The sequence below is a fragment of the Calliopsis andreniformis genome, chromosome 3, assembly GCF_051401765.1.
Source record: "Calliopsis andreniformis isolate RMS-2024a chromosome 3, iyCalAndr_principal, whole genome shotgun sequence".
In the NCBI taxonomy this organism is placed as follows: Eukaryota; Metazoa; Arthropoda; class Insecta; order Hymenoptera; family Andrenidae; genus Calliopsis; species Calliopsis andreniformis.
The window spans coordinates 4222335-4248545 of NC_135064.1; the positions used below are offsets into that span (position 1 = coordinate 4222335).

The window sequence follows — 26211 nt, forward strand, 5'->3', positions numbered from 1 at the left end:
AAGCTTTTAATGGCTACTGTAGTTCTAGCCATTCTGTTCATTAGAAATACAACAAAGTAAAAAGATTCTTAAATTAGATGTATTTGATTATTACAGATAATAGCATAAAAGGAAATAAAATGAATAATTAAAAAGACAGCGATACTTTAAACTTTAGAATAGGTATTTAATATTTTTTTTCCATTTTTGTTTCTTTCATGGACTACGAGCTATAATGACATACCATGACGCTGTAAAATTTCGAGTCAATCTGTTAGAGAAGTCCTAAGATATTTCGTACATACTGCTTTTGATTTCAATGTTTTTCCCCTTAAAAATGTAGAAACTGTCGACATATAAATATATACCTGCACGAATAGTGGCAGCGAAAAATTGTATAGTTTGTTGGTAAAAAAAGAAATACGAAAAGTTTACGTTCCATGTTTCCAGAAAATATTTTACAAAAGGAAAAATATTTCCCAGACGAAATTGCAATTACTTTGTTTTTACTCATTTTTCAATTAAGGAGTTTAAATGCCAAACTAGAAATTTTTCGAAATAGGGCATCTCTGTCGGAAATGAGATAAAGACAATTTGAATTTTCATTTGTTTAAAAATGGTATGTACCGAAACTTCAATTTATTTCAGTGAAAATAATAGCACAAAATGTCCTATTAACTATCTACCTAAAAGTTCGTTACGAACTTCGAGGACAATGTCAGTTTCTCAAAAAGTGCTGCATCTCTCCCATACTTAGCCTAATTTTTAATATGACAAACGTATTATTTACTGATATTACAACTTGAATTTATGTTGATCTCGACAAAAGTTGTATCAGAACTTATTTGCAAATAGTCAACATAATTAAATGTTCAAATATATTTGTACATTAAATCTAATCATTAGTTCAATTTTATTAAAATCAATTGAATTAATTAACATCGATGTTAAATACTAATATATACAGTATAACTGAGAGGCTTTGTCAAAGTCACTATTTCACTGCTGGCAATAAGGACTAATAATTCAAAATCAATTAAGTATATTTGCATATTGGTATTACAGGATTGATAATGAATTGATAGTGCATATTAGTGATCTATGAAAGTTCATTTAGAATTACTGTTTTTTCTATAGTTTAATTATTTTATAATTACTAGAGTTGTAGTTATAGTAGATCACAGTTCTCCGTTGTAATTATAGTTTCGTAAAAGACAGTAGAATGATGAAATCATACATAGACAAGGTTGAAAATCTGAAATAAAAATTACTCAGCACGAAATTTGTTAACAAAATCCACCTATCGATATAGTTTTATCAACTATATCAATAATATCTATTTCATCGAACACTTCCATCCATGTATCAAAAGAAAGTCTGCAAGTCTCTTAAGCTCGGAAGAAATCACTTAATCCTGGGAGCAATTTCTATCATGCTGCGGAACTCGAATTACCATTCGCATTACAGCCAGAGAGCAACTTATTCGCTCAGCTGATCCAACATTTTTCTTTCTCCTTTTTTTTCTGTGTCGCTGAAATAGATTGCGCTCTGTAAGCCCCCACGGAAGTAATCTTTGCTCGGAAATATGGCTATCATTTTTTGCCGCGACACAAAGTTACTAGGAAAAATATGCTTCACAAAGAAATGTGAGCCTTTTGAAAAAATTGCATGACTTCAATCTTCTGTTTCTCAAAATTCAATTTGTTGAACTCTTGTAGGTACTGCTGGATTTCATGCATCTATACCTTTTCATTACGAGTTCAGAGAAATCAATGGATTTCATTTTTTCCACGGACAAGACGGAAAATCTGAATGTGTTTCTTTTATATCAGATAAAATATGCGCACATCAGTTTGTGATTTTAATTTTTAGAGTATTATTTTTCTAAATAATTATTTAATGAATTTATTGAATATTTTATATACGATACTTTTTAGGTGTTTGTTTAATACATGGAATATATGAATATCTATAAAAGTAATTTTTAAATAATCTCCGAAAGAAAATCTGTAGTAGAAGATGATACTAAAGATACTTCTATATCCAACCTAAAAAATTGAATGTATCAGTATGTGTATAAACATATTTTGTTTACATTTTATTACATCTTATTTTATATAGTATATATTTTTTCTGTGGAATATAACTTGCTAGTACATTCGCAGCGAATTTTGTATGCTATTTTGCAATATACGGAAGCTGCATACATCGTATATGACAATTTAATTACATAATTACACATTTTTACTATCTTTGTTCCAACTTACCTTAACATCAGTTTTGAGCTACTAACTTATTATTTAGGTACTAATATATATTCTAATTTACATCACATGCTAATGATATACTAAATAGATGTCTACAACAAATCCCAGTACACTGTTCAAAATTAGCATAACAAACTTACCTAGGTGCATGTAAATACATTACCATTTTGCATAGTTACGCTGTTAGTAAGATAGCCATTATAAGATAGCCAGCCGTTCACAGCCTAAAATAATTACTTTCATATGTTGAATTTTGGAAATTTGTGTGCAAAGCACTTGACACTTAACTTTTCGATGCATCGATTCATCGATGCAGCCAGATTCATTTGAGCTGGGTATACACCAAACTTATCCAAGTTTTCGAATGGTTTCTTCACTTTCAAATTTCCAGACTCTCCATTTGCTTCAATCCTCGGATCCTGATTGCTACGTAAAATTGTAATTACTTTTTCTCAAAATGCTTTACCTCTCTCGACCAAAATCGCACGATTTTCTTTTCTAGTGTTCTTCTGCCTCCACATTCACTCTTTTTCTTTTTTACGAGTATAGAGCTCGTCTGCGCTAAAAGCTAACGGGAATACGGTGTCGACGCTATTAAAAGGGGCGAAACACGGCGGGAGGAGCATCGATGTTCTCTAGGACCGTGTAAGGTTTAGCAGGCTCGTGAAAGGATACGTCGAAGTCGCGAAAAGTCGATATAGTTCTGTCATTAATTCTGGTTCGTTAGAAGTTCGAGTGAGTTCTCGCCTCGCGAAGAGCGCGAGGGGGCCTCGAATTAATTCCGTTTTACCTTGGGAAAAGCGCTGCAGTGCGGCCAATTGCGTCTTGGAGTGTCTGAAACAATGTTTCCACGTCGTTCCACGTTTCTCCTCCACTCTTCATTAACATAAGCACTAAACACAGTAAGCATAAACAGTTGCAAATTTTATATACAGGATGATTAACTAAAGGTGGAGGAAGAAAATATTTTAAGTATTAAATGCTGGACCATCGATCTTTGTGACAAAGTCATCTTGGTAATTTCGTATAAGAAAATATATACAATAATGTGGCTAATCCAGGTCCCACTTGTCCATGGGGCCTAATGGGAAAGTCACGTGAAAGTGGGAGTAGGGGTGTATAGGAACCTAATAATATCGGGTCAGGTCGGGCCACTTGATTCTGAATTGGATCTCCATTTAAAAATCTTTCTCAGGGTTGGATTAGATTCCCGAAAGTACAGTAAGACCTTGATTATCCCAAGTACAACAAGATTGAAGCCTGAAGCATCCTCTTGATAGTTTTACTTTTTTCAGTAAACTACTATTATTTCACTGTTTAAGTCTTCATTTATGTTTTACTGTAATCTTAGTATCCAACTGTTCCGTCGTGGCACAAGAGCTATGACCAGAGGTCTGGAGGCCGATTGTCATTTGGATTTTCCTAACATTTGGTTGCCATTCGAGCTCGTCCCGCACCAGGCCCGAAAATCTCTTAAGGTGGTTCCTGCCGCGATTATACATGTATAAGACTATATGGGACATTGGGTGTACTTCCAATAGGGGACTAATGAAGTCAACATCAAAGTACAGATACATATCTCTGTCTCTTCTCGTCACCTTTCTGATGCATGCGCATTACGCTCCAGAGAACGTAAAAGAGATGGAGCTATACAGGGTGTTACCTCTAACGCAACTCATGATGTTTCACCCATTTGCAGCCACTTGACAAACAAAATTTAGAACAAAAGTTACAAGGTATGAGGTGTACAATAGATATCAGTAAAAAATCTCGAAAACAGTTCGTTTTCATGATGAAATCAAGGTCACCTTGGGTTTTATAAATAGGAATACATTTTTTTTAATCATATTGTAGAAGACATAGAGACGAATTCAGACCACATATTATATATTTTTACTAACTAACATATTTCTCGATTTGCGGTAGTTGAAATGTGAAATGTTTAGCTTTTCGTCGTATTTAACTTTAAGACAGTGTAAACATTATTTGACACTAAAGAGATTACTGAATGTAAACACGGAATGTTGCTTGAAGCAATTGTTAGTTTGTTATTTCGGTTCCTTCGTTAGTCTTCGTTGGTTTCCACATACATATTTTAGAGATAGCATTAGAGGTAGCGTTAGAGGTAACACCCTGAATACTTCTCATAAATTTCCATGCTTTCATAACACATGCGCATGGCGTTCAAACGAACATAAAAGAGATGGAGCTATCTGTTTCTCATATATTTCTATCCTTCAATCTTATCTTCAGCACACAGTTCCGACGTTCTATATAGTCTTATACGTATACGCTAGGAACAATAGAGCAATAAAAAGGCCCCTTCCGTTGGGAGACTGTCGAGTTGATTGCGGTCAAGCGGGCCCACGTGAGTCAGCTGTTCTGAGGGGGGAATTTCCACCACCATTCGAAGGGTGAAAATCTGAAGGCGTTCTTCTTCCTCGGGACACTGACCAATCGTGGACAAAAACAATTCCAACGTCGCGACAGAGGATGACTATCTTCGAACACGCGAGAAGCCAGAATCGATCCAACGTTCGTACAAGATCAATTAGAGAAAATCGCTCATCGTTTCGGAGCATTGTAAACTCTTGAAAACACAGCTCGGCATTCGGAGCGTCAACTTATAATTCATCGATTTACTTCATTCATCCGAGGTCCATCCTTGTTATTTTATTCAGACACCTAAATTTAATTAGGTGGATGACAGTTCGCGAACGCCGTGATTACTCAACAATCGTATCGAACAGTCGCGGGCGAACACCAACTGAAGGATCGTTCAGGTCACTTGCACTTTGCACTAGACAACCCCCTCGCCAATTCGAAGTATACTGGGTCAGATGACGAGCCAGTTATGGCTAATAAACTCTTTGTAATTTCTATTTTGTGTCAACGAGAAGATTCTTATTAGGTTGGCAAGACTTTGCTAGCAAAAATCAGTTCAAACACGACAAACCTCAAGCGAATTATTTTGAGTGATATCGCAATGAAAAGTATATCTAATTGGAAGAAATTAATTCATCCTTTTCTACATTCCTTCTAAAATTGACGACTGTCATACGAAAACACTATAGTGAATTTTTTATTAAGCTATATTAAGCTGTGCTTAAGCCTATTTTTATCAGGAAAGTCTTGTTAATCCAATGTTTATTGTTTCATTGATATAAAATAGTAATTATAAAATTTCCTGTTAGAAACAACAACTTTGCCCGTTGAAATGCGTGATGTTAACTACAAAGGTTGCTGTTTCTTTTGCTTTCGTTTTTCGTTCCTTTCATGGTCCAATGATAAGGTTACCTCGGGTTTAGGCCATCCTTCAGAGTAAATCCTTGCTCATAGCATCTCCATGATATCTAGAAATCTCGACTTAATCAAAGTTTGATATTCTTCCTTTAATCTTTTTTACACCCATAATTGTTTGTCCCTTGAGCTTGCTGGGATAGTGCTTAATGTTTGCTTCGTTGGATATTAAAGTACCTACCGTATTTGTTAAAGTGTCTCCACTAGCAAACAGTTCACAATGTTTTGCAACAGTTTACAAACTTTTTATAACCATTACTTGATCTTTTACGAACCTCCTTTTTAAGAACTTTTGAAAACAATATATGAAGAGGTACGTGAACAAACGATTCCTAATGGTGCCAATATTCGTTTTTCTTCACTTTAGCAAAATTCGAGTGACACGAGCATTCTTTCATTCATTCGTCGACTTTTTTCATTCATAATAACTTTGGTTTTGCCGAAAATGGGAGAAGAACGAGCAGTCGCTGGCTTGGTCTAAACGCACTATAAGAAATTAAATTAAATTTGACTAACGAGCGAACATTGTTAGCAAACAATGTTCTTCATTTGTTTGCTAATAAAGACACAGCTGTAGATGCACGGCAACTTCTGAAAGAGTTTTAGGACTTCGATCTACAAAGGGTTAACTTTTACCTATGGCGAAGACGAAAACCCTGTATTTCACTTCTGCACCTTTTTCGACAGCGTTGAACTGCGGTTTCCACTCGAACTCTGAACAACTGCCTCTCAATGTTGATCAGCTCTGAAGAATGCGGTGTAAAGTCAACGCGTCGGGGAATATCGAGGATTGTTGTCCAGTTGGAGAGCGCGACGATTAAAAATGAACACCAGCCTTTAAGAATGACGAAAAGAATGCCGTTGGTAGCTCGGTAAAAGCAGTAGACCGCTCTATTGTGCGAAACTGTGTCACAGGGGCTCGGTGTACTCGCTAAGAGCCGCGAGGAGAGCTCTCGCCGTCCATTTTTCATCTCCGAATGATTTCTGCGTCGTGTCGTTGTGCACGGTGCATGTCTTCGCCCCAAAAGAGTCTTGTGCCTTCGATTCCCAGATTACTATGTAATTTTCAGTGACGAACAACGACCACTCTTCTTTGTCGCACTATAAAGCATTTACTCGCTAGACGCTCGAGGATTTGGTACAGGTAACGAGTTTGAGGAAAATAGGAAATATGTTTCCCAGGTCAATTTCTATGTTGACAATTGATTTCTGTTTCTGTCTTATCAAATGTGAAAATAAAGGAAGATGAAAAGGTATTTTTAAGAAATAAGAGAAATGGCAACAAATTTATGAGAAGGAAGTACTGTCTTTTTGTTTTTAATCGACGTGGTTGAAAATTAAATATGAAGGGTAGTTTAAAATTATAGACTAATTGAATAGACAGTGGTAGAGGATCACGGAAAATATATTTTGCCTGGAAAATATGTTTTGAATATTCAACCATTTTGTAGTTGTAAACTTTAAAACTTCTACCATTTTGTCTTCTCTCAACAAGTAACACGCCATACCGAAATGGCAATACCAATGAAATTGCAGAATTTTAGTTGGCAACCAATGGGTTAAGTGATACTTGAAAAATGTAAGAGTTTCTGTTTTGTCTAGTTACTTTTAAAGTTTTGTCGCTGCTATAGTCAAAATGCAATTAAATGGCTGTTTGAGATTATATAAGTACTTACATATTATCTCCACTTTTTTCAATATGTATTTTATCACTGCTGGAATTTTTTCTCACTATAAACGAATTTAACATGCATAGGACAATGAACTTTCTCTTTTGTTTCTACTTTTTATGGTCCAACCAACCACTTGTGTGCATTTTGAGTATTTTAACTGTAGTAAAAGATTAACCTACTTTGCGTTTTTGTTGGGCTGTACATGTCAAAATTAATTAAACAAAAAGATAAATACATAAAGTAACTGATTATAAAGCAAGTAATTGTTACAAAATGAATAAATAAATGCTTTTGCAAATATAACTAAATAGAAAATAAAATTACAAACATTACAAATAAAATTACAAAATAAATATTACAGAGGCAAGAAAAATAGAGTAGCTTGACAAATAAAAAGTACAATTTCCGATGGAAAATTTTTGTTCAAGACATTGGTTTTTAACATGTAATTTAGCGAAAAATAGTTTTTAATAATAATTCAGTTTAATAATTATGGATTACTGCGTTTTGGAATATAATATTTTTGTTTCATCTTTCTATTAAATTGTCAATACCATCTTTATTAAAAAATCTACTTTTAAAGTATAGAACATTCGAAAAATGTCAGGAAAGAAAATATTTATTGGGTTAGCGTTGCACATCGGTTTTAAACCGAATATTTCAAAATAGAATGTTATTAATGTAAATTCGGACAATGAAAAAGTAATGAATACTGGCAGAATGGAAATATTCGACAAATATTCGCAAGAATATAAATATACGATTGAATTCTATAATCCCATAAACAATATCCTCAATAAATAGATACAATGCAGAGAATCACAATGAGGTCGTCGTTTTATCGATTATTCGCTGTCGGCCCAAGCATCTCGCAACCAAGAACGAAAAAACGGCAAAACCTCTGAATTCGACATAAATATAGCCAACAGATGTTCTCAGATGCGAGCAAAGTCGTCGAACCAAGACTAAAATCCTTTAACGTTGTCTTTAATCTCGATCATCGTTCTTTTCGCGATTCGTCCGATTTATTTTTGGTTCGTTCGGTGCTGAAAAGGAGTCGCGGGAGGTCGAGAAACGTTCGGGACGTGTGCCAACATCTCCACACTCGTAAAAATGTCTTCGAGTCACTGGAAATGTCCAAAGAAGGGACCTTGATCGTTTGAATCTGACCAAATCGATGGAAGGTCTCGCTGCAGTTGACTCAAATCTGTTCCTGTGTGCTTTACTCTCTTGAAATAGGGTAAAGACACCTAATAATGTCTACTCAGAAATCAAAAATAAAATCATTCTCAACAGGAAAACGAATGGTGGTGTCGTATCTAACCAGACTCAGATGAAGGAACAGTTTCATGATTAAAAGTTGTAGGTACCTAACTGTTGAAATTTAAGGATTTTCCATTATGATTAAAAAAATACAGTTGAACCTTGGTAACCCGAATGTTAAGAGAAGAGCTAAAATTAGCTAAAGATTATAAAGATAAAGATTAGCTAAAAGAGCTAAAAAGTTTTCGAGTAAGGGATGTTTAACATACGAAAATTCAATTTACAGAGGGTTTGTACTAAAATTAATAATTTGCTGATTGTAATAACTTAAACAAGAAAAATTCAATTTTAACTTAGAAAATGTTAGTGTCTTAGGTTTTTTCTTAGAATTCATTTTACTCATTTTACTCTGAATTTTGTTCAACATAGTCACGATGGCGAGAATTTAAGGCGATGATGTGAATAATGTGTTCGATTAATGATAATCAACTTACATGGATATGCATAGATGGAGGGGTAGGGTCACGACCTGTGTCATCTTGTTTTCCGGAATTTATTTGTTTGACGAATTAGGTCACAGTCCATAAGTTTGAATTATAGAGGCAGCAACGATAAAAGTTTGACTTATAAAGGTAAACTTCGGTAAAAAATATACCTAAATATGTGGTAAATAATTCGAGTTAAAGTAAGTTTTCTCTCGATTTATAGAGGTTTTCACAGCGGAGCGGAAGGGAATGAGCAAAATTTCGTCTTATACAGATTTTTGAGTTAAAGAAGTTCGACTGTACATATTTACTGATATACACATAAAACGTAAAAATTGAGATCTTGGAAAAGTGTATACATAATATCGTCTGTCTGAGAAATATTAATCAATTCGTGATTTGTTTTAACATCGTATTTGTGCGCGTGTTTATTATTTTCAACCGTGAACCTATACATCTTGCAGACTTTTTGCCCAAATTGTATGAAAAGTGCTGTTCTTAAAAGTCATAATTATAGCAATCAGTTTTTAATATATTTATACACGATAGCTAAAGATGTACAAATGATGCTAGGAGAAATGGAGAGAGAGTATTCCGTTCTGAGTCTGCTAGTAAACTTGTCAATAAAGCTACCTACACAGAGTGTTCGACGACAGGTATCAGAAATTTTATGGGGTAATTCTATATGCTAAAGTAACAAGGAGAGGTCACGATCTGGACGAGCGCTTTTTGTATGAGACATGAATTAAGATGTAGAGACCAATAAACATAGATAAACTGTAGAATATTAGTCGTTTATGGTCAGCTATTTCTATAAAAATGATTAAACATTTAGAGGTCAACGCCATGGACTCGTAATTCGAAGGTCGTCGGTTCGAATCCTGATTCATCAAAGAATATTTTTCTTTTACTATTTTTAATTTTGTAATTTTGTTCCTCCACTTAAAAAGAGTAAAAGAAAAGTATTCTTTGATCAACCGGGATTCAAACTAGCGACCTCCGGAGTACGAGTAAGCAACATTGACGTCCAAATGTTTAGAGTAATTCTTTTATAAAAATGGCTGACCAGATATGGCTAATGTTCTACAGTTTGTTTATACTTATTAACCTCTACATCTTGACTCGTGTCTCATCCAGAAAGCGCTTGTTCAGATTGCAACCTCTCCTCGTAAGACGAAATTGCTTCTCAGACTTCGTTCCCCAATTATTAATTGCTGAGAAAACATCTAAAATACACGTGAAATGTATCTGACTTGGAACTTCGTCTACTGACTTCGCTGCAGGTGGCCTAATGCACGCCGACAGTAGAATAACTCCTAAGTCACATTTCTCTCGATTTTAAACGTTTCTTCAAGAATCAGTAAGTCTGAAATGAAGACCCAAAAGCAATTTTGTCATTCTTGATTTTTGTCCTATTTTAATATATAGAATCACCCTTTAAAATTGTTGACACTTGTTGTCGAACACCCTGTATAGCAGACGGAAATAAGTGAGGTCATAGGGCATATTCGTAGAAACGAACGACTAAATGACCACTTTCAAGAAGTATGTGTGTGAGTGAGTTTGATAATTCTTCTAGTGGCTAAGTGTTGAACGCGGTGCTGCATATATTATGCTACATTATTTTTTAGGATGGTCACCCGTATATGTATGTTGGACATAAGGTAATGACAGCACAAATAAGAAGACACACATACATAGGAACCAGGGAGCATTTTGAATACTTTTAGTAAGGCAGCATTGAATATACGTCAATCAAAACACAAAAAAGACTATTTAGTTCAATAAAAATATTGAATATTGAAATATTATTAGTAGCCAGACAGTGGACAATCAAATAGCGAATTGGGTGGTTTTGATGAGTAATAACAATGAGTTATGCGTATAGTAGGTACCCTTTGTAACAAATTTAAAAAATATTCCCCATGTCTCATGGTACCTTCCAGATTAAAATTCATCCACTCTCAACAATAGTTTCTCTAGCGAATTTCGTGGTACATTGGTGATTTTTTGTTGCGTGTTCGATTTTTTACTGCAATAATGGCAGCTTCAACATGAAGAGTATCGAAGCTCCTCATCAGAGCTTTAGGAGCTCATAATGCCCACGGTTCCCGAATCAATGAACCGTTAATTGGTTTCGAGAATAGCCGAAGGAGAGGCCGTTCGTTAATTGCCCGTCGAACTATTGTTCATAGTTTCAATTTCACCAAAAACATGACTGGTCACACCGAATTTTCATATAGTATATTGACCTGGTTAAAGTTGCAAAATGACTGAGATTGGGGAAAATAACTGTACATTTTATAAAAATTATTAAGAAAAAGATGAAACTTTTTTATTGAAACTACTAAAAGAATATTTTAATATGTAAACCTGTATAACTCGAACAGTTTTTTTCTATTAACTTCCATTAAGAGGCACAAGAGCTCTGCTAATAGTATACCATATGAGTTCCATAAATATTTAGATATTTTTAATTAATCAGTTGCTTTGCAAAAAAATATTTTTCAGTATCTGCACAAATAATTTGTGGCATTGGTTGTATCTGTAATTTAGTGTTTTAATATTTATACTTTTATTTTTAAGTTTATTATTATAGTACTGAGTTACATACATACATTTGGTAAAATAGAAGAGCAATAGTAGATAGGTATATCTAGTAAAGTGACATTAATATAATAACGAATATAATAACAAAACTAACTCGAATAGTAGGTATTTATAACACAAACCCTGATGAAAGTATTTAATATCTTCTGCAAAATGTCCTGCAAGTATATATGTAAATAATTATTGAATATTATTGCAAGACCAGAAATCTAACATCCAAAATTCCCATATTTTCGACTTCGAATTATAGTTTACGTAAAAATTGGTTGACAGTTTGCAAGAAATAAAAAATCTTAATTTCTAATATAGCGTTGAAAAGAAATTATTTTAAAATTTCTGCAGAGGAGTACATTTATTTTTTCCTGTTTCAAAAAGGTTTCAATTTCTCAACTTTAAGGACCGTTTTCATCACTTCGGTATGGAAGATAGCTGATAAAAAAAGTAGATACGTTTCAGTGCACAAAATGTTGAGAATTGGAATAATAACTGTGAAGAATGAATTTAATTAACAAACGAGCTGCCAAATAATAATGGCTTCCGTTTGTAATGTACTTACTGCAATATTCACTATTAGCTCTACTAATATATGAGGCTATTAAACCCCAAGGAATGCAAGTGACATTTTTGAAATTTTTGAGTTAAGAACAGAAATAGTTGGTTAAATCGTTAAAAATATATGTTGTGAATAATGTAAGTAATTCCCTGTTTCGTAAAGGTATCATTTAAAGGCCAGAAAGATTAGCTGCTAAGCAAATTATTAGAATAAGTTAATGGAAGAGGGATGCAAGTGATTTATTATCTCATATGCTGCAATATAAATACCAATTTACGCACACAACACAGGTGGTATTGTCGAAACTATCGTAGATAACGATGAATATTATTACAATATAGTTGTAATTTTAACTATTGGTATTCATAATAAATACGTTTACACGAACATGACCTTACAGTAAATATATTTTATATTTCTTTTTATTTTTCTCACAAAAAATTGATCGTGAAAAATTTAGTTGGTGGCAAATGAGTACAAGTGCAACATATCAATAATTTTTCTTTAATGTTTGTTACAAAGTAACCATTTTCACTTACCTTTTTTCGTTTTTCCTTTGTGGCTTCTTTTCCTAATTCCTGGTACGGTTTATACAGTTAAAGTTACTGTTTCTTATAAGTGAATCAAAGAAGTAATTTTATTATAATATGAATTAGCCACTTAAAACCAATAAAATAGAGATATATTAATCAGTGACAGTTTGCGTGTTAACATATTGCCAATTGCTAGAATGGGATGATCTGTTCATTTCATTAGCACATTAATACATGATTGAATTGATAAATTTGCTTTGCTTTAGCCTGTAATGTCAACAATGTTGTGACAATGCGTTGTATAATTCAGGTACGCCTAAAAGTACAACAAACATAGATAAGCATTAGTACTTGTAATTTATTAGTAATTCGAGCGTCTGACAATATATTGGAAAAACAGAAAAAGAGACTTCCATTTGTCTGACAAATCTGAGGTAGAATATCCCCTTAAAGTAATTTAAAGATCAAGGTTCTCTTTTCCATTAGTAGAAACGTGTTTCATAAAAAGCTTGAACATGAAAAATTATGAAGAACGTTAAAAAAGGATCACTAGTGAACACAGTTTCGTTGTTAACCAAGTACTATTTTTCTTTTGAGTTACAAAAAGAAAATAAACATACAGCTGCGTATCTATATTACAGCACTTTTATACACGATTAAAGAATCGAGAAAACAGAATAATATAATATTGTTTAGCAGTAGCGAAAAAAAAAACTTAGCGTAGTTTATTTAATATTAGATAACGTACAACACGTTTAGCCTGTTTTTGATGTAGCTATTTAGTAAGTATATTCGTGATAGCTTTATTAGCTTTTACAACCCTGTCGTTCATGCAGTCTGCAAAAACTATACTAAAAAAGTACAAAAATATACAAAAAGTATACTAAATAAAGTACTGTTGGGAGCTCAGAAGTAGTCAGTAGATCTGATTAGTTCTGCAGAAAAACACATAAACTACTGGTTCATCTGACCTCCTCTTCTAAAAATATTGAATATACTATTTATATTAATACATGTAAAATATATGCAGTTTCCATGAATCTAAATACTGTGTTACATTAGTTACGTATGCATATATTAAGATTTGGAAAGAAAGAAGGAAGAGAACATATTCTTCATCAAAACTGCCCTACCCAAAATATTGTTCTGATCAATAGAACTAGGTCTGAATTCAGCTTTTTTCAATTATGCCATAGACAGACTTTATTCAGTTCCCTTGAAAATAAAATACTTCTAGAATACAAATATTTCAATTTTATAACACCTTTTGAGCAAATGTATGAGTCACCGTATACTAACTCAAATTTTAATGTTTGATATGAAAAGTAGTCGTGGATGACATACAAAAAATAATTGACGAAGGGAACATTGATGACGTTACTATTAATATTTTCTAATAAAAGCATAGTGAACCTATTGTATTATGTTATAATATTAGCACTATATCACTTAAGAGTTAAATTCCCTCTTAATAGCTACCCTGAACCAAATATGCTAAGATCCCTGGTGGAGCTTATAATTCCTGCTTCCATGCAATAATTTGTGAAATACTCATAGTGTTAATAATTAATAACAGATAGTTAGCATACTATAATTTGGGAGAACATTACTAATTATTTAACATTGGCATAGTTTCTAATGTGGTTACGTCTAATTTTTGAAGATTTAAATGTTGAAAGATTTATGAATTTCAATATTAGGTTTTTATATTTTTAAAGATCTGAAGTACAGAAAATTTGTAGATTTAAATATTTGAATACTTAAGAACTTAAAAATTTGAAGTTTTACAGATTTGAAAATTTAGTGATTCAAAAATTTGAATTTTTGTGTATGACGTGTCTTTATTGGAGTTGGAGAATAGGCTATTATGAAACTAAAGAAAGTAGATAGACGCTAGAGAATAATTCAATTTTGCTAATTAAGATGTAAATAAACGAATAAAAGGTTAACCACTGATAAAGCTAGACATTTCATATCTTTCAGTTCATTAGTAAACTATTTAGTGAGCATTAGAGTAAACTTAAAAAATTAATAAATGAAAACACAAGGAAAAAAAGCAAATTTGAGTGTTAATATTGTCTCAAATTTGTATGATTTCATCTATTAAACACTACTATTTAGGTACACGATATGCCAATGTTACTCCGATTACGGCATACTACTTAAGCAGTCTTAAATGATCTATTACAAAGGTGTCACTGAAAAACTGGAATGACATAGTTAAGGACTCAGAGGAGCTAAAGTTAGTGCTTAGTTTAAAGACCAAGGATCTCTCGTCCATTAGGTTCATCCCTCGAATCCTACCCCCATCTATTCGCCACTGCCAGGCGAGCTTCGATCGCGCTCCATTTTTCCACCGTTCACGCTCTAGTCTACATCAGAAACGTGCGCCGATAATGCGAAAAAAAGCTCGTAGCGCGTATTTATATGCTCCGTGGTTGGTTCGATCGCGAGGACGGGGGGTGATTTGTGTGTCTCTGTGTGCGCGTCGAATTCTGAATGTTTCAACTCCCGCGGGCGGAGCCACGGGGAAATTCGGCCGGGAAAAGACGAGGAAGGGCGGCAGGCCGAGCTCCCTTCGCCGCCATAACTGGGTCACCCACCGAGCCTTCTCTCCCTCTGCGGACGTATGCGGATACCGATATATTTCCCCCTTCCTTTCGGCTCGGGAAAAGTTTTTTGGACGCTGGCCAGTCGGGGGCCTTCGATCCGTGTCACGAAGGCCCGTCGACTTGTTGCTGATATGCTGTGATATGCCCTGCCCTGATCTAATTAGCCTCCGATTGACCTCGCCGATGACGAAAACTCACGGGTCGGAGCTCCTTCGTCGCTGCAACAATGGAATGAAATTTGGAAATCGATTCTACTACCTATTGCGGGTTTCTAAGTTGTGTGTCTTCATTTTCTGCTGATATTGGGAGACTGAGACGCTAGAATACTCTCTGTTCTAGATTTTTGCTTCGTTTCACTGTTTTGGAGCAGGTATTGTTTATTGAGTCGACCTATACTTGTACCTTCGCTATTGAATTAGGATTGTTACATGTTTCTGTATTAACCTGGGAGTCCACTGGCAAACTAAGCTATGCTATGCTAAGTTTAAAAATCTTTGCTTCAATATAACGTATGTGCATATGTACAGGGTGATCAGTTTATCTGGAAACCCTCCGAGTGTTGGCAGCACTTACAATGCTAACAGCAATTACAATAAATGCTGCCCACACTCGGAGGGTTTCCAGATAAACTGATCACTCTATATATGGAACTGTTTTCACCGAAGGTTAAGCTAAGGTTTGCTTTGTTTTCTCGAAAGCTAATTTTCCTCAAATTATTCGTTCCAGAACAGTTTTACACAAAATGCGGACAAACTATAAACACAATTATTTCCTTTGCAACGTAAAGATTCAAAATTCCAAAATATCCGTATTTTGTGTTTTGGTCAACAGTACTATGTCATAACAATATACATAATGTTGTAAAAAGATTGTTTAAGATTTTCAAAAGCCCTTTACACAGATGGATTGAGCGTTTAAAAATGTAGAATCAAAATGCATAATTTAAAGCGTTTTTCTACATAAAATAGCTTTCGAAATATTTGGTAAAGTAAGATTTCGAATTTCAGGTTTAGGAGCGATTTTCACTTTCGTAACGTGGATATAAAGAAATACGTGTAGAATATTTTCAGTTACTCTACAAACCTGTCATATTTCAGCAAAATGGGAAATTATCACTTTGGAAAGCTCCGTTGTTAGCAGATAATAGCTTAGCTTAACCTTCCAGTGTATTCTCGATTTCAGTGAAGTGTTCACCTTTATAGAATTCACAGTTTCTTAAATTTAAAATGACTTTTTCATTCAAAATGTTTCGTTGATTCGCTATATTAATTTTTGGTTCATGAAATCATTCATAACAGAAGTCTAGTATTTAATCCACAACGAAAGAAGATATTATTTTAGTTATGTTTTATATAATTCATAATAAATTTCTCTTTAACCTCTTGAAGATTTTTTTCAAGACTAAATAGGATAAGTGTATTTTATTTTGTTAATCTATTCATTTAACATATATTTAAACAAGGAAAAGGTAAGAGACAATAGGAAATTCCCTAGGGAATATCTGAATGCGTCCAAGAGTTTTCATTGTACTTTTTGTTAGACTCGATGCACACGAGCGATGTTCTGACACACGATTTCGTTGCGATTGTATATGTTTTCCTTGATTGTAATTCGGAAAACAAAGAAAAATATTATGATTGCAACAAAATCGTGCGTCAAAATATCGCTCGTGTACATTAGTACTAAGGATTGAGTGCTTCAAAGGCAAGTAATAACGCAGATGAGTATGCTTCGCTCAGGGTAGTCGGGTTACTTGAATTCAAGTCACTTGGATTGAAGTAGCTTGATGTCAAGTTTCTGTTCACACAATCAAATTACTTGAATTCAAGTGATTTGTATTTTAATGTAACTTGAATTTAAGCGGTGATACAAAAATAACAAAAATGACCTCGAAAGAGGTGGTGCATGCTGGTTATTTGGTTATGCATTTTCCAAATGAGACATGCTATTTTGACAGCTTCTTTGACAGCTTCTTTGACGTTCATACGTTTGTCGATTTACTTGAAGTTTGTCCTGTCTGGCACGGCATTCGTCATGGTATATCATCAATTAACGTGTATTTCAAGGCAAGGAAAAGTTGAAAGGACATCAACTTCATCTGAAGTTTGAAAAAATATTTCAAGTCAAGTAATATAACACGTTCACATTGGTCAAACTACCCCAAATCACTTGAATTCAACTAACATGACTGATCTGAACGCGCCTAGACAAAATAAAAACTTGAAGAGATGTTTCAAGTCAAGTAAAATAACAGGTTCACATTGGTCAAGTTCCTTCAAATCACTTACATTCAAGCTGCTTGAATTCTAGTAACTTGACTAATTTGAACAAGTGTTGTTAGAAAAACGAAGCAGATTCGATAGAGACGTTCCTAGTGATTAATTGTCGAACTGTACGCATATTAAAAAGAAACCGCACGTGAAAATAAAGAAACATGTGTACGAGTGGAAGATAAATTATGGTGGGGACTTTTTAAACAATTTCGTACACACATTTCTCTATTTTTCATGGACGATCTCTTTCTATTGTGCGTATAGTTCGACAGTTAACCGCTAGGAACGCTCCTTCGAATTTGCCTCGCTTTTCTAACGACCATTGACAGTCTCCCTACTCATCTCATAACTTATAATTATAGTTAGGAGAAAATAATGTCTACATGTGGTCCAAACTCAATAACCAGAGTCTATAATCTGGAACTATAACATACGCTCTGTCAAGGTCTTTTCGGTTTGCTCGTAAATTTCTCCCTCGTGGATATTTATTGTGGATATTATTAATTGTATGGTCATAAACAATTATTGTAGATATTATCTATACATTTCTTTAAGAGCGCTAGATATCTATAAGCTATTTTAAGTGCATGTACATATTAATTTCATTGTCTTTTATTGTTTACTCATATTTTTCGTCTGCAAGCATTTTTTTTTCTATGTTTCTACGCTCCGTTTGCGTGTATCTTTCTTATTAGTAAGTAATGGGTTTGTTTCCCGTATATAAATAAATAACTAATCTGAGTTTGAGTTTGTTCAGAAAGCATTTGACAGAGTAGCGCTCTCCAAAGAGAACGAGAGCAAATAACCGCTCAAGGTCATTTAGCGAGTGTAACCCCCACTACGTCGTTTGATCTATCTGGCCACTCCCATTATTGTGTACCTCGTCTTCTGCGCAAGCTTGTGGCTACAGTATTTTCTCGAAATAGGTTCACTGCTCACTAGCGAGTTTATAACATATAGCACGTTTTTAAAATCAATTCCAGCACATAACGTTGATGACCTCCCACTTTGACGTTATCAAAAAACTGTCAGTGACAGTGCACAGAGAATTTTGTTAGACTATATATAGACAATACTGTATTTTGTTTAAGCTTTCTGGGTTGATTTGCATGATCTCTGTGTCTGTTCACGAAGCTTTCGTTCCAATAACGTTATTTTGTGAGAAAGGACTAGCTCAATTGACCGCTCAAAGTCGTTTGGCAAGCATCGTCCCTCACTGCACCATCTAATACAACCCTCCCTGTTGTATAACGCGTCTTCTGCGTAAGCTCGAGACTATTTCGTTCGATTTGGTCTACATATAGATCACTAGAAATATATTGCAGTAGCAGGGGTTGTAAATTTTGACTTAATTTTTACTTATATTTATCTTGAATATTTTAAGGGAGTAGCAGGAGGTTGAAGTTTGAGCAAAAAATATTCTACGACATAGTTCCTGATCTGTCTTCAATTTGCTATAATGCCTTGTAGTTAACATACCTATATGCTAAACTAACAATAAAAAAAAATAATTTCACAGATACATTGAAGGACAGAAATAGTAAAAGTATTAATACATTTTGTTGCATGTCTTACACTTTAATTTTTATCAACTTCTCTTCTTTAATTTTTATCCAAATCCGAGGTGGTTGTACAAAATGGATTGCGGATTTTTAAAGTTTCATGAAAGTGAATCTGTGAGAGATACAACAAAATGAATTAAGACTTTTTTACTTTATTCCTGTCCTTCAATGCATCTGTAAAATTAATTCTTTTTACTATTAGTTTAACGTAGAGGTATGTTCACTTTAAGGTATTATTATTGCAAAATGAAAGCAAATTGGACATTACGTAGTAGGACATTTTGTGCTGTAATTTATGTCCCCTAGCACCCCTTAAAGTATTCAAGGCTGTATTTGTTATACAACTGTATATTACAAATTGCGTAACATAAAAAGGTGTCATATCCACAACAAAAAGGCATTATATGAATAGTGTATTTATTATTCAGGATTTATTTATAAAGCTTCGAGAAGGTTTATTGGGAGTTATACTTACCATATGGTAGATGTTATATAATATACTTTCTTCTTTTTGTTTTAACCAGAAGAAATATTTCTACAATTAAGGAATTTGTTGGTATTTAAAATTCAGTAAAATAAGAAGAAGCATAAAGAGAAGAATTTTTTATTAGCCTCGGGTCTTCCAACATCTTTTCATTCTTTCTTCCTTTTTTCAAAAACAAATTCACGTGACTGTGAAGGAGCAATCTCTTTAAAAATAGTGTTTTCATGGAAGGAGCGCTCGAAGTAGGTCTCTGTTCCCACGGTTCAAGACTTTTTTTAGAGACAATCTTCTCTAAAGACTCGCTGCATCGATTTTTTTTCTAATTTCTTTTACTTTTTCAGAAATCTTTTATACGAGATGGTTCTTATTTGTATTTTCCGTGTTTGTTTTTATTTATATTTGGGTTTAAAATACAAATGATATGCTGTAGGTATTTTGGGACACGATTCTTTTCTTTCCAGTTTTATCTGTAGTAAGGCATTGTGATGGAAAGAAAGTTTAACATTCATATTTTTATACACGCTCAAGTCTATTCTGAGTAATCCCCCTGCTCTATATAATACAAACTCTGGGGTGAAATTTCCTCTCGTAATACTATGATATTTTCCTACAGCCGCATCTTGAATTTTCTTTGGACAGTTTCTACTTTTAAAATTCAGGAAGTCAAGTTATAGTACAATCTCGATTATCCGAGTTTATCAGACGATATGATTGCTTACAAAGGATTGAAATTTCGAGTGAATAAATACCTTTTTATATTAATTTGGTATATTTTAGGATTTTAGACAAGAATTTTATTTTTAATAATAAGGAATATAACGATTTGATTTACGATTTACAAATTCTATATATTTACCTATATTTTCTGACGGGTAATTTGTACATTTGTCTCTCAACTGCAAATTCAATTGAACTATGTGACATTCGTAGTGGTATAAGTTTTATTAGACTGAAATTATAGTTTTATATCCCTGTCACGATTTGATAAATCAGTTTACTAAATAGAAACATACATACACCTACATGCTCATGGTGGAACATAAAACAATAGTGTTCATCTAAGACTTATTCTACTTTATCTACTTTTCATTTTTCACATTTCAACAAAGAAATGGACTCAAAATAATTGCTTAGCTAAAAGTCCAAAATAAGTACAGTTTACATTTTCATGTAAAAGATCTGACTTTTCTCGCCATTTTTCACTAAAAAATGCATGGATTCAATTAGGTTTCCCAAATATCTTATTTAAAAAATATTAATTTATGGCAAAGTTATTCTTGATTTAAAAAAGAAATGATTTGGTCTTAGGATAAAAAATGAATTAAGACTAAGAATATTTCACAATTTTGTCTTTTTTTTAGGTAATTTCTGTCTTAAGTTTTTTTTTACAGTCACAACATAATAAAGTCTGTATAATAGCACTTTCATTCTTTGTTCAGCCCTCTCGTAAAAAATGTAATTTCAAAAACTCTAGTGATCTTCAACATTCAATTTATCTTCAAAATGGAATATAAAATTTTTAATTTAAATCCATTTTTCATTTTTTATTTCAATTTAATGGTGCGTTTTCAGATAAATCATTTTGAACTAAAAAATGCCTAACAACTAAAAAGCACATATCTTCTATTGGCAGTATTATCTTTTTTATTTATTGATATTTTTTAACCTAAACATTGAAAACACGATCGATGAACATATCTACATGTATTATACTTTTCTATATTTGCTTTCTTATTTTATCTGTTACTTTTTTCTCTACGCATACTTTTCGCAAGAAATTCCCTGGTGCATTTCTAGATTAATGCAATCCCTTAATTATAATCTCCGTAACGACTAACGGACACATTCCGCGAAGAAAAACCTTTTTAATTTAGAATCGGAAGAAAATCTACAGAGTGCCATGGTGAGTTTCACGTGAATTTCAACGCGAGTTTTCCCCCAGATTGTTCCATCTCGTTCTTCAATATGATCACCCTAACATTCGATTCTCGTCACCCTTCCGGTACAGACTCGTGCAAATGGAATCGTTGAACCTATAGAAGCTGTCTTCCTCCCCGGATGATAGTAGCTCTGTCGATACAAACCCCTTCGAGGTTGGAGATTTAGGCTTAACCCCACGGCTATTGGCTGCGTGTTTTTATCAAGAGGGTTGGTCGAACCGAAAAATCATCGAAATATCTGTACTTTTATTGCTTGTATTACGAACTGCTCCAGAGTACAATCAGAGGGTGTAAAAATAAAAAATTGATAGAGAGGTAGAAAATTTGTGCTAACTTGTGAATTGTCGTTCGTAAAAATTGGGGTTTTCGTAGCTCTTGTTGATGTTGCTACAAAAATCTGGCAAGAAAAAACAGTATTAAATATAAAATGTTGTATTTGTCTTGATTATTAACGAAAATACTCTTTCAAATTTGGATGATTAAATGTACTTGTACCTCATTTTTATTTCATACCTTTTTTTTGTGCGTGTATTGTTGGGTTACAAATGACTTTGAAGAAAATGAATACTTCTCTTTTAATTATTATTTTCATTTAATTTTTTGTGATTCATAAAGAAGCAAGATTTATTTTATGGTATTTTTTCGTCCTGGACTTGCTTATGTACATAGCGTAATTTTTTTACTTTTTTGAAGTTTTTTTTTTTTTTATTGGGGCTTTCTTGATTATTAATTAATCCCTTGTATCTTAAATTGTGTCATTCTTGTTTATTACTGTTATCTTTAGATAGACAGTTCAAAATATTTAGTTTTACAAAATATTGTGGAATCTCTAAGCAGTTATTATTTTAAGATTCAAACCATAGTTTATTTATAGTAACATCTTAATGAAAGTAATGTTTTAAAGTACGTTAAGATCATAAAGGGTTAGTATCTTTTTTATGCGCGAATGGCGATTATTTTCATATTTTAAATCGTTGGTAGGTATTAACTAAAAAATTGTTATGTCTTTTAATATTTCACATGATCATATATTTTCAAGCATATTTTCATATATTATTATTACTGGTGGCAATTGAAAGGAATGAAAAATAAACGTGAAACAACATTATAGATATTCTAATAAAAATTTTAGTGCAAGTATAACTTCATTTAAAGCGCAATTTCTACTTACTTATTTAGAACCCAATTTATATTACCATAAAAGTGACTTTTAAAATTAGCACAAAATGGCGGCACTTTTCTCCTCAGTAATAAATACAAATTTTAAAAAATTGATAAATTAAAATTATACAACCAAAATTTTTACTTGTAACTTATTGTTTCCACTTTCTTTTCCTATATATTATGAATGAATTTTGTTCACCAACTTTAAAGATTTTTCCTGAAAATGTAAGCATTAATTACTCGTAACGTAAGATTCTCTTTAAGTCGATCCTTTTTCCCAATGGTGCTCGTAGTATCTTGAAAGAGACGCGGTAGCGTAAAGCTGGTCCCATTCATAAACCTAAAATCAATGACGAATTGGTGGAAAGAAATCCGTGGCCGTGGATTGGTCGCGTTCCGTCGCCATGATGGCATCGCTGGCCAATCGGCGTGCCCATCTTGTTTTCTCTTGTGTACTCCTGTACTCGTGGCCAATTCCTCTCTGTCTCTCTGTTTCTCTGTCTCACATTTTTGAAATAAAAATTTTCTTCGCAATCATTTTTTACCATACAGCAACATACGAACCTATCGGCTCGTATATTCAAACTGAATGATTCAATTTTAATTTCGGCACAGATTGCCTAGCCAAGCACATAGACATACTCGTAACGAATATTTCATGAATTCCTACGAGATCGCCAGCGTTAATGCGATGAAAAATTCTGACGACTTATTAGCGAGATGGATTTCTACCTGAAAAATGCGTGGAAACTAACGTTTGAAATTCCGTTTCATAATTAATTTAACAAATAATAGAAAATATTATTAACGTCATTTACCGGTTGCAATATTCCAATTCTCCAATTTTAATTCTACTGTTATGTTTCTGTGGCAATTTATTTTGATTCAGGAATCAACCAACCATCGATCAACCAATTTTAAGTTCACGTTTGGCACTCCGTATTACTGATCAGACATCACAGAAACAACGCATATTGGGGAATTGTACCTTATACAAATAGTAATTAATCCAAACGATAATTAGTCGATCAACAGATCTCATTAATTACGACCTCTTCGTTGATTAATCGAGAAAGTGCTGAAGAGATAATCAATTTTCAGTTGTATGTTGGAAATCTCTGGACAACTGGGATAATGTCTAGTTGAAATTCACACGTCTTGTGTATCGACAGTTTGTAGAATTTCATAGTGTTAAAATCGTATATTCGATATTTCCTTTCGTCGTTCAACTAGCGCACTGCGCCTGTGCTTCATGCACGCAATGCGCCATTCATCTTCAAAAAACTAGAAAATCCTGCATGGATTGCGGCAATAATATCCCCCAAAATAATGCAAATCTTTAAATTATCTGTGGACATAGAAGTTTAAACTTACAATGTAAACTTACACCTACATTCACCCATACGTGGCTGTGATTTTTTGTGTAATTATAAATAACATTGATTTACATGGTTAGCATGATACTAACAAATGAACTATTCAAAGTGTAAATTTCCGATTTTTGTGAAATTTTGCAAATTCGTAAAGTAGCCAGAAAGTATTAGACACATGTTTTTTAATTTGCTATTATCCATGTTAAAGAAGTAAAAACCATCCCTAATATTGGAAGTGGAAAACAAATTTCGCCTAATATTTTAGAAACTATTCAATATAGACGCAAAGTGCAAATTGGAGAATTACGTATTTTGAAACGATAAATCAATCTGTGTAAGCAGTTTTTAAAAATATCTGTTTATTTAAAAAATATATTGAAAAATGTAATTAAATAAATTTTTTTACAATGCAAACATTTCAAAATCTATATGTTCTGTATTTAAGTCTGTATTTTATCTGAAAAATCACCCTAAACGTGTCATTTTTCAATATATTTGTTGAACAAATAGATATTTTTGAAAACTTTACACAGATTGATTCGTTGTTTCAAAATGTGTTTCCCACCCCCAATTTTGGGGTGTGGTTCTCACCCCTCTAACATAGATAATAGCAGATGAAGTAACAAGTAATAAAAAGTTCCCTTGTAAGTAATTAAAAATTATAATAAAACCTTTTAGATGAAGGGAAGCACTGTAACTTGTATACAAAGGTGAATTAAAACTATTACTGCTTCGATATAAGCTCGCTGGCTAGAATAAATTAAGAGATGACTTATCAACCAGGAATTTGAATTTATGAAGGTGAAAACGAGACGAAATAAAAAAAAATAATTTCAAGGAAAAAATATACCCTCCAGCACGTATCGAAACACTTCAACAGTCTCTTTCTGTAACACTATTGCATTTTTCTTATAATACAGTTCCTACATTTCTGTTTGTCGGTATACTCATTTTCCATTAAAGGTTTCAAATAAGTAAGCAAAAGTATGCAGTATAAAACGGTTGAAAATTAGTATTCCCAATAAGTACCTACAAATTTAAAAATGTAAGAACAGAGAATTATAAAATCTTAGTAGAAAAGATATATATGATACAAGACATACCGAATAACCTTCGATGTTGCAATTAATACATGAAAAAAGAAGAAAAATAATAAGTCTAAAAAAAGTAATTTCCGGTGATTTACAGGGACTATTATAACGCATTCATTTTGGAAAGAGAAAACGTAACCGCAATCACTATACATATTGTGCCGTGGTTTTAGCGGGAAAAAGTGGGTGAAGCCCCCCTCCGGGCGGCTATCTTTCATTCACAACAAAGGTTCTAGGGGGGGCAGAAAAGTTTCTCGTGGCGAAGACAATAGAGATGGAGAAAAATTACGCGATAGTTCACGGACACTTCTCGGTTTTATTATTCGCCAGGAATAAATTTTTTTATATTCGTAATTTAGCGTTTCGGGACGCACCTAAACACTGGTTTCCATATTTTGAAATTACGACTAAGCTTGATATTCAAATTGAATTTGAAATCGACATTAAGAACTATTCTGCGTAATTTGAAATTGTAGAAGAACGAACTGCTTAATCAAAGATGGGTTTCTCATGTTTTAGGTCTGCTTGATAGAAAGCAAAGAGGAGCAAAAACGTGGCGGATTCGGTGACCCCTCGGCTGTGACCAGGCGCACAGAGAATTAGGGCAAGGAGATGCGTGAATATAAAATAGTGGTGTTGGGCAGTGGAGGTGTAGGCAAGTCCGCCCTCACTGTCCAGTTCGTACAGGGGATCTTCGTAGAGAAGTACGATCCGACGATCGAGGACAGCTACCGCAAACAGGTCGAGGTCGACGGTCAACAATGTATGTTAGAAATCCTAGACACAGCCGGAACGGTGAGTTCTTACATTTCCACCGACTCTTTCCTCTTATCCTACAATGCTTTTTTCTTAATTAATCACTAGTTTTCATTTCTCAAATATACCTGTTCCTCTTACTAATTTTCTAAAGGTAATTCACATCCCTATTTGCAAGGATATAAGTGAATATTTGAGTTTTATACAAAACTTTGTTTAACATATTGGTATTTCTGGTCTATTGTGGTAGTTTGCTTTATTAGTACTCATAAAAATGATATTTTTCTTCTTTT

The 26211-nt window shown here is 33.4% G+C and overlaps 1 protein-coding gene across 1 annotated transcript in view; it reads left to right on the forward strand.

Annotated features, from left to right (window-relative positions):
* The window catches only part of Rap1 (RAS oncogene family member Rap1), a 78815-nt gene that overhangs the window by 42237 nt on the left and 10367 nt on the right, over window positions 1-26211 (forward strand). The window contains exon 3 of the mRNA XM_076375683.1: window positions 25682-25957. Within this exon, the coding sequence (XP_076231798.1) occupies window positions 25775-25957 (183 nt within the window). The 5' untranslated portion in view covers window positions 25682-25774. The remainder of the gene's footprint in view (window positions 1-25681; window positions 25958-26211) is intronic.